This window comes from Nycticebus coucang, chromosome 5 (assembly GCF_027406575.1).
Source record: "Nycticebus coucang isolate mNycCou1 chromosome 5, mNycCou1.pri, whole genome shotgun sequence".
Lineage (NCBI taxonomy): Eukaryota > Metazoa > Chordata > Mammalia > Primates > Lorisidae > Nycticebus > Nycticebus coucang.
Window position 1 is genome coordinate 141,570,940 of NC_069784.1, and position 10,179 is coordinate 141,581,118.

General features: G+C 50.5%; 2 protein-coding genes across 3 annotated transcripts in view; one reads left to right on the plus strand and one right to left on the minus strand.

Moving 5' to 3' along the window:
* Nucleotides 1-7,552, minus strand: part of WDR27 (WD repeat domain 27) — a 165,704-nt gene extending 158,152 nt beyond the window's left edge. For both annotated transcript variants that reach the window (XM_053590356.1, XM_053590355.1), the window contains exon 1: nt 7,379-7,552. The gene's annotated coding sequence lies outside the window, so the exon portion shown is untranslated. The remainder of the gene's footprint in view (nt 1-7,378) is intronic.
* A 47-nt stretch (nt 7,553-7,599) lies between these two features.
* Nucleotides 7,600-10,113, plus strand: C5H6orf120 (chromosome 5 C6orf120 homolog). The gene is made up of 2 exons (XM_053590375.1): nt 7,600-7,709; nt 8,734-10,113. The coding sequence occupies exon 2, from the start codon at nt 8,777-8,779 to the stop codon at nt 9,350-9,352; it is 576 nt and encodes a 191-aa protein (XP_053446350.1). The 5' UTR covers nt 7,600-7,709; nt 8,734-8,776; the 3' UTR covers nt 9,353-10,113.
* Nucleotides 10,114-10,179: the final 66 nt, after the last annotated feature.

The window sequence follows — 10,179 nt, forward strand, 5'->3', positions numbered from 1 at the left end:
GGGACACACACACACACTGTGTCAGTAGGAGGATTGTCAGGCACACACACACACTGTGTCAGTAGGAGGATTGTCAGGCACACACACATACTGTGTCAGTAGGAGGATTGTCAGGGACACACACACACTGTGTCAGTAGGAGGATTGTCAAGGACACACACACACTGTGTCAGTAGGAGGATCGTCAGGCACACACACACACACACACACTGTGTCTGTAGAAGGATTGTCAGGCACACACACACACTGTGTCAGTAGGAGGATTGTCAGGGACACACACACACACTGTGTCAGTAGGAGGATTGTCAGGCACACACACACACACACACACACACTGTGTCAGTAGGAGGATTGTCAGGTACACACACATACTGTGTCAGTAGGAGGATTGTCAGGGACACACACACACTGTGTCAGTAGGAGGATTGTCAAGGACACACACACACTGTGTCAGTAGGAGGATTGTCAGGCACACACACACACTGTGTCAGTAGGAGGATTGTCAGGGACACACACACACTGTGTCAGTAGGAGGATTGTCAGGGACACACACACACTGTGTCAGTAGGAGGATTGTCAGGGACACACACACACACTGTGTCAGTAGGAGGATTGTCAGGGACACACACACACACTGTGTCAGTAGGAGGATTGTCAGGCACACACACATACTGTGTCAGTAGGAGGATTGTCAGGGACACACACACACTGTGTCAGTAGGAGGATTGTCAAGGACACACACACACTGTGTCAGTAGGAGGATTGTCAGGCACACACACACACTGTGTCAGTAGGAGGATTGTCGGGCACACACACACACTGTGTCAGTAGGAGGATTGTCAGGGACACACACACACACTGTGTCAGTAGGAGGATTGTCAGGCACACACACACACACACACACACACTGTGTCAGTAGGAGGATTGTCAGGCACACACACACACTGTGTCAGTAGGAGGATGTCAGGGACACACACACACACTGTGTCAGTAGGAGGATTGTCAGGGACACACACACACTGTGTCAGTAGGAGGATTGTCAAGGACACACACACACTGTGTCAGTAGGAGGATCGTCAGGCACACACACACACACACACTGTGTCTGTAGAAGGATTGTCAGGCACACACACACACTGTGTCAGTAGGAGGATTGTCAGGGACACACACACACACTGTGTCAGTAGGAGGATTGTCAGGCACACACACACACACACACACTGTGTCAGTAGGAGGATTGTCAGGTACACACACATACTGTGTCAGTAGGAGGATTGTCAGGGACACACACACACACTGTGTCAGTAGGAGGATTGTCAGGGACACACACACACACTGTGTCAGTAGGAGGATTGTCAGGCACACACACATACTGTGTCAGTAGGAGGATTGTCAGGGACACACACACACTGTGTCAGTAGGAGGATTGTCAAGGACACACACACACTGTGTCAGTAGGAGGATTGTCAGGCACACACACACACTGTGTCAGTAGGAGGATTGTCAGGCACACACACACACTGTGTCAGTAGGAGGATTGTCAGGGACACACACACACACTGTGTCAGTAGGAGGATTGTCAGGCACACACACACACACACACACTGTGTCAGTAGGAGGATTGTCAGGCACACACACACACTGTGTCAGTAGGAGGATGTCAGGGACACACACACACTGTGTCAGTAGGAGGATTGTCAGGCACACACACACACTGTGTCAGTAGGAGGACTGTCAGGCACACACACACACACTGTGTCAGTAGGAGGATTGTCAGGGACACACACACACACTGTGTCAGTAGGAGGATTGTCAGGCACACACACACACACGGTGTCAGTAGGATGATTGTCAGGGACACACACATACTGTGTCAGTAGGAGGATTGTCAAGGACACACACACACTGTGTCAGTAGGAGGATTGTCAGGCACACACACACACTGTCAGTAGGAGGATTGTCAGGGACACACACACACTGTGTCAGTAGGAGGATTGTCAAGGACACACACACACTGTGTCAGTAGGAGGATTGTCAGGCACACACACACACACTGTCAGTAGGAGGAGTGTCAAGGACAGACACACACACTGTGTCAGTAGGAGGAGTGTCAGGGACACACACACACATACAGTAGGAGTGTCAGTAGGAGTATTTTCAGGTACACACACTGTGTCAGTTGAAGGGTTGTTAGGGACACACACACACACACACACACACGCACACTGTGTCAGTAGGAGGATTGCCAGGTACACACACACACATTCCACATGTGAGCTGGAGGTTGACTAATCAACTCCCAACTTCGCATCCCTTCATACACAGGTGGGTTGGTTCCTAAAATCTGATTCTTGTGAGAAAGCTCTTTTTGCACCTGGTAAGTATGTCTTTCTATCTGTGGCAACTGTACCTCACCAATCCCTCTCTGCCTTGTCCCTGGAGCTCCGAGGGTCTCCAAGCCACATCTTAAGCTCCACCATCAGTGACAGCTGCGCAGGAGTTGGGTCAGGAGGGCACACCCCACACATGGGCTCCACACTCCTCACCTGCCACAGGCAGGGGTCTGGGACATGGGCCAATTGAGGTGCTGCTGGTGGGTGACCAGGCAGGCTGGGCTGGACTTTGCCCAAGCAAGGGCCTTTTTGGGCTAAGGCATCAGGATGCGGAGACCCCTGCGACACCCACCTTGCCTGAGGCAGAACCTTGAATGGTAGGAGGCTACTCAGTGGCTGAGTGGTGGAAGTAGAAACATTTCAGGAGGCTGAAGGCTCACGATTCACGCTATGCACTGACAAATCACATGCTTATTGATGGTGCAGCCTCACAGAATATAGCTGAGGAAATTAAATGTTTATAAACCAAACAACTCCACAGGGACGTGTCTGGTGTGCGAGTGGCAGGGGGCGATTCAGGCTGAGAGGCCAGAATGCCTGCAACTAGGCTGCCATGAGAGACCGACCAGGGATGGTATCTTCCCACTCATGGCTTGAGTTCCACAGGACCTCAGAGCATCCGCCACCCAGAAGAGCAAAAGCTCCTTGAGCAAGACAGTCCAGAGCTTCCCTTGCAATTAGGTGCAACCATGTGGCTGAGTTCTGGCCAGGGCAGCAGGGACAGGCGAGCAGTGAGAACAAAAGCTCTCTGAAAAGACATTGGAGGAAAAAGACTTTATTCCAGCACACAGTTTACAGAATGAAGGTGTGAAGCCACACTCTAAAGAACAAAGACAAGTTTACAGAGAAAGTTCCTGCCCAGGTTTCCAGTCCAAACTTGCTTAGTCCTGGTGGGTCAAGGCAGATGAGCTCTGATCACCTGGTTCAGTTGAGCTGTGGCGTCAAAGAGAAATGGAGCTGCGAGTTTTCAGGGAGCTCAGAGTACCTGTGACCCTGGTCAGCAGAGGTGCTCATGGCTCTATTTTAAAGTTAGGCCGGCTTAGTCACTCAGACACCCTCTTGAAGGCCTGGCCATCAGGTTCTCTTTTGCTCACAGGAATGGCTGGCACAAGGGACATACACTTACCAGCCTCGCCCATGAAGCTCTCCTGTACGTGACTCTTTTCTCTTTTCCCACCTGTGGCTAAATGGGAGGGTCTGGCAGGGCCACGAGGAAGACAACGCCACAAGACGGGCCAGGCCTCTGAGCAGCTTGTAGAAAGCTGCCTAAGAGAAACAAATACTTAGGACTCTGGGAGCAAGGTTCTACAGCATTTAACCCCTCTGCACTAACAAAATTCTTTGACTATGGTAGTGTAAGACATGTAAACATTGCAGAAGTGACACCTTCCCATCCCTACCTCCTCTCCCCGCTGTGCTGTCCCCAGGGAAAGGCCAGTGCAGTAGGCGCCCCCAGGGACAGCCCATGTGTGCACACGCACAAGAACAAGGCTGAGAGGATGAACCAAATTTACATGTTTAGTGGGATTCCACAGTGTCTAAGATGAGGTAAGCACTTCAAGGAAAAGCAGTAAGAAGAAACTAGTAAAAAGACAACTGCTGTGAAGTGCAGTGGGTAACACAGGAAATCCAGATAAATTGGAAGCAGCACAGTTGATACTGTTGTATTGATAGACAAGCAGCTCGTGTACACTGTAGAATACCCACAAGGAGATGAATTCTCCACTACTCAAGAAATGTCCTTGTTAAAACCCTGAGGCCGGGCACGGTGGCTTCTGCCTGTAATCCCAGCACTCTGGGAGGCGGATGGATCACTTGAGCTCAGGAGTTGGGGACTAACCTGAGCAAGAGGGAGACCCCACCTCTAAGAACAGCCAGGCGTGGTGGTGTCTGTAGTCCCAGCTACTCAGGAGGCTGAGGTAAGAGAATCACTTGAGCCCTAGAGTCTGAGGTTGCTGTGAGCTGCGATGATGTCAGGGCATTCTATCCAGGGTGACAGAGTGAGACTCTGTCTTAAAACAAAACACCCTATGCATTTCCTTCTAAATTTTTTTATGTATACAACTACATGTATATTTTTAGAAAAAGGAAATTACTCCCTTCTGATTGGAAAAGATCAAAACCTTTCTCTTTTAGTGGCTAAGCAAGCCAGAAACAAGCCACTTTATTCCTGAGTTAGGAAAACATAACAGGGCAGACAGAGTGCTGAGCACCCACCATAAAATGGCAAATGGTGTCATTATTAAAGTGTCCATTATGGCTCACTTGACAACAAAAGAAAAGATAAAATCCTCCACATTAGTCAGAGAGGGAGGGAGGTACTGATTCTAGCTACTCGGAGGACAGAACTGGTACAAATTGAGAGATAGCTGATGACAGAGGTGAAGGAATGGTACCAAACTCAGGCATTTCTACAGCTTTAAGTTCTTCCCTAAATATTTAAATATTTTAAAAAGCCAGGCTCAGTGGCTCATGCCTATAATCCCAGCATTTGTGACTGCCTGAGCTCACAGGTTCGAGACCAGCCTGAGCAAGAGCAAGACCCTGTCTCTGAAAAATAGCCAGGCATTGTGGCAGGAGCCTATAGTCCCAGCTACTTGGGAGGCTGAAGCAAGAGAAATGCTTGAGCCCAAGAGTTTGAGGTTGCTGTGAGCTGTGACGCCACAGCACTCTACCCAGGGCGAACAAGTGAGACTGTCTCAAAAAATATATACATATATTTTTTAAAAGGTAACATGCTACTCTATGTTTAGCTGGTTTAGCTAAAATAAAAATATGTACTCTTTTCCTGTTAGCCAGATAAGGAAAGCCTAACTTTATAAACTTTCAGTTCTCAAACAACTGATTTTCCACTTCTGAGCCACTATCGCCAAATAGGTAACACTATGGTCTAAGTATCTGTGTCCTTCAAAATCCTACTATCCCTAAGGTGATGGTATCAGGAGGTAGGGCCTTTGGGAGGAGATGGGGTCATGAGGTGGGTCCTCATGAATGGGATCTGTGCCCACATATACAGGGGCCTACCCCAGAGAGACCCCTCGCTCCTTCCACCCTGTGAGAACACAGTAAGAAGACGGCCACCCATCTATGAAGAAAGAGAGCCCTCGCCAGACACGAATCTGCCTTGATTTGAACATCCAGATTTCAGAACTGTGAGAAATAAATTTTTGTTTATAAGCCACCCCACCTATGGTATATTGTTATAGCAGCCTAACAGTCTGAACAGACTAAAAAGGTACACACAAATCTTCTAGCATTAATAAGTTATGACAGTTATGATGCTGAAGATCCTTTTTTTTTTTTTTTGAGGGTTCAGTGGCATGATCATACTCACTACTACAACCTCAAACTCCTGAGCTTGAGAAGTTCCAACTCAGCCTCATGAGTAGCTGGGGCTACAGGCACATGCCACGGCATCTGGCTAATTTTTCTATTTGTCTGTAGAGACAGGAGCTTACTATATTGCCCAGGTTGGTCTCAAAGTCCTGGCCTCAAAAGATCTTCCTGCCTCTGTCTTCCAAAGTACTGAAATTACAGATGTCAGCCCCCATACCCAGCTTATGAAGTTCTTAAATCATTAATCCCTATCCATATCCCCTCTCTTGTGTTGCAACCTGACATGCCTTCTTAACAGAGAAATACAACAGCAGTTATTGCTAGAAACTGCCTAGTCATCAGGGCTGATGAGGGCATTTCCTGCAGGAAATGTCCAGGTCCACAGTGCCATACCCATCACTGGTCCAAACATCAGTGCACCCATGTGAATGCAGCTTCAATCTAAGTAAAACCAACCCAAAGAAAATCTTTTTTTTTTTTTTTTTTTTTTTTTGTAGAGACAGAGTCTCACTGTACCACCCTCGGGTAGAGTGCTGTGGCATCACACGGCTCACAGCAACCTCTAACTCTTGGGCTTACGTGATTCTCTTGCCTCAGCCTCCCGAGCAGCTGGGACTACAGGCGCCCGCCACAACGCCCGGCTATTTTTTTGTTGCAGTTTGGCCGGGGCTGGGTTTGAACCCGCCACCCTTGGCATATGGGGCCGGCGCCTTACTCACTGAGCCACAGGCGCCGCCCCCAAAGAAAATCTTAACTGTCATACCACAAAACCATACGTGACTGCAAATGTAACAATTCAATGTCTCCACATGAGCTTTCTGTTAAGCCAACACACGCTAAGTCCAGGTAGAAACTCCCCTTCCATCCCGACCAAAACAAACGTTTTGTAGCTGGTTGGCAGAATTCTGGGTCCACAGAAAGAGATGCGAGGGGTGAGCACATGCTTTCACATTTATTCTCCACCTGTGTCTCCACAAGAGTGATTTGGCAAGTTCTACACTGACGCACAAGGTTTGGAATCAACACAAGTGAAGGTGTGACAAGGAAGTCCCAAAATCTTTACTGGTACCCTTTTCAAATAGCACATAGGTTTCCCTTAGCACCATACTCCAAGTTAACGAAATAAATCCCTAATCTAAATACAGATTGTGAAGACTCCTTAGGAAGCACTGCACAAAGTGCCCTGTCCTTGAAAGAAACTCAAATGGTGCCAAGACCCTCACCCGCAGCCCTGCTGATCCCAGGCCCAGTCCGCTCTCACACTCAAGGGAATCAGGGACCTGGGGGCTCCTACAGCGGTAGGCTCATAGGAGGGACCCCAGGACCCAGAGGCTCATAGAGAAGACGCGACCCGGACGCTCACAAGGGGAAGTGGGGGAGAACAGGGACCCAGAGGCTCACATGGGGGTGACAACACGGCGGCTTCGAGGTTCACATGGGGGAGAGGGAGAACAGGGACCCGAAGGCTCACACTGGGGAGAACGAGGACCCGAAGGCTCACATGGGGGTGACAACACGGCGGCTTGGAGGTTCACATGGGGGAGAGGGAGAACAGGGACCCGCAGGCTCACTTGGGGGGATCAGTGACCCAGAGGTGGATACCGGGAACAGGTGCCGGGACCCCGAGCGCGGGCAGACGTGTCCCTCACCCGGAGACAGGTTCAGTAGCTTCGGGGGTCTGCCTGGGCTCCGCGCCCACTCCAGGACTCCGGCACAACCCGCCCAGCCCACTTCCACGCCGGTGTTACCATGGTTACGACCCCACCGCTGTTCAGCGCCCACGCCCCCCTCTCCATTCTCGCGAGAGCCGCCCTGGGCCTCGATCCCAGAGGTCTCACTTCCCGGCGACTCACTTCCGGGAGGTGCCTCGCTTCCGCACGCCTCGCTTCCGGGCCGCAGTTTCGCTTCCGCCTCCTCCGGCCTGGCCGGGGCCGGCTGCTGATGCGCCTGGCGCCGCGTGGCGCTCTGCGGGCGGCGGCGGTGAGTCTGGGGGGCGCGATGGTGGCCCTGCCTCCGCGCCTGGTGGACACCGCGCTGTCATGGGGGAGGCTCGGCGGCCCTTCTTCCCGCTCCTCTCCTATTGTCCCTTCCCCTCCCCTGCGCTTCTCTCCCCAGCTCGCCGCTCCTCTCCCTGCCTCACTCTCCTCCGCTCCCCTCCCTCACTCTCTCCCATTCTTCGCTCCCCTCCCCTCACTCTCTCCCACTCTTCGCTCCTCTCCCTGCCTCACTCTCCTCCGCTCCCCTCCCCTCACTCTCTCCCACTCTTCGCTCCTCTCCCTGCCTCACTCTCCTCCGCTCCTCTCCCCTCACTCTCTCCCACTCTTCGCTCCTCTCCCTGCCTCACTCTCCCCTGCTCGCCTCCTCTCCCTGCCTCACTCTCCTCCGCTCCTCTCCCCTCACTCTCTCCCACTCTTCGCTCCTCTCCCTGCCTCACTCTCCCCTGCTCGCCTCCTCTCCCCTCACTCTCTCCCACTCTTCGCTCCTCTCCCTGCCTCACTCTCCCCTGCTCGCCTCCTCTCCCTGCCTCACTCTCCTCCGCTCCTCTCCCCTCACTCTCTCCCACTCTTCGCTCCTCTCCCTGCCTCACTCTCCTCCGCTCCCCTCCCCTCACTCTCTCCCACTCTTCGCTCCTCTCCCTCCCTCACTCTTTCCCACTCTTCGCTCCTCTCCCTGCCTCACTCTCCCCCGCTCCCCTCCCTCACTCTCCCACTCTTCGCTCCTCTCCCTGCCTCACTCTGCCCTGCTCGCCTCTCCTCACTCTCTCCCACTCTTAGCTCCTCTCCTTGCCTCACTCTCCTCCGCTCCCCTCCCCCACTCTTCGTTCCTCTCCCCTCCCTCACTCTCCCCTGCTCGCCGCTCCTTTCTCCCTCCTCTCCACTGCTGACCCCTCCCTGGATGGCGGGGTGGGTCGAAATGGATTCACCGGGCTCGAAGACTCCCGGGCCCGGCCCGCTCCGCGGGGCGCGGCCGTGGCTAAGCGTGTCACCCGTGGTTTTGCCCACAGAGCGCTGACGGGTGAGGAGTTCATGAGCTGAGCGCCGCCAGCCATGGCCGCTCCCCTGAGGCCGGCGGCTCCCTGGGGGAGAGCTGTGCTGGTGCTGCTGGCATCGCAAGCCGTGTCCTTAGCGAACTGCTTTGAAGAGGAGGACGTTCCAGAAGAATGGCTCCTTCTGCATGTTGTTCAGGGTCAGATAGGAGCCGGGAATTACAGTTACTTGAGGTTAAATCATGAGGGAAAGATCGTTCTTAAGATGCAGAGCTTGAAAGGAGACGCAGACCTGTACGTGTCTGACAGCACCCTCCATCCGAGTTTCGATGACTACGAGTTACAGTCCGTCACTTGCGGCCAGGATATTGTTTTTATACCAGCACATTTCCAGCGCCCCGTGGGAATAGGCATCTATGGACACCCCTCTCACCATGAGAGCGAATTTGAAATGAAAGTGTATTATGATAGAACAATCGAACAGTACCCATTTGGTGAGCCTGCTTATTCCTCAGAGGGTGCAGACCCAGGTCAGAAGCATCCTTATGCTCCTGAAGACGCATCTCAAGAAGAGGAGTCTGTTCTTTGGACAATATTAATTAGTATTTTGAAACTGGTCCTTGAAATTCTTTTCTGAGTCTTTAAGCATAGTCTTTAGTATAATGCCCCTAATCTGTGAAGTTGATTGCAGTTTGCTGTGAACCTTGCTACTTTCACATGGTTGAAGTTCTGATTGCCTTTTTTTAGTCCAGGAATGGAAAAATAAAGCCATATATGGTTTTGTTACCTCAAGTTATCCCAAAAACCAAAAATTGGAAAAGCAGCAAGCACAGTATTTGTTTTCAAAATCAAAACTATAAAAGGAACATGCACAATAAAACATTTAAATTCCATTTTGATAGCTTGTCAGGTGATGAAAGATCATTAGTGACTTAGGTTTATTAAAAAACAAAATAGAACCACCTTTTATGCAGTTAACACAGATCAGATTAAAAAGTTGATAACTATAATTTTACTCTAGAAGTTCTAAATGAAGTTCAATGTGTAAGTTTACAAGAGTCACTGAAATCAAGTCAGAAGAGTAATGATTTATTTATATCCCAACTAGGGATGGTACTTTCATCTAAACAGCATTTCCTGGCAGGCATCTACAAACTTTTTGGTCCTGTGCCAATAATGACAATTCTAAATCCAGCTGCACCAAATCTTAATAGTCCCTTTGTCATTTTAATCTTGGGCTACCTGTAAATTAAACATTCTTAGTTATTTAATAACTTTGTTATGCTACCTATGGTAGGCTGGAAAAAATGATGCATATTAAGAAAGCTTCATGAAAACAAAGGTAACTTCTCAGTCTACTGAATGAATATGTAATTATTTCCAATTAAGTTGTTAAATTATTTCCACTGAATTGTTGGAGAAAGCCGAAGCACCGAGAGAGAAAAATTTTCGGGAAGATGGACT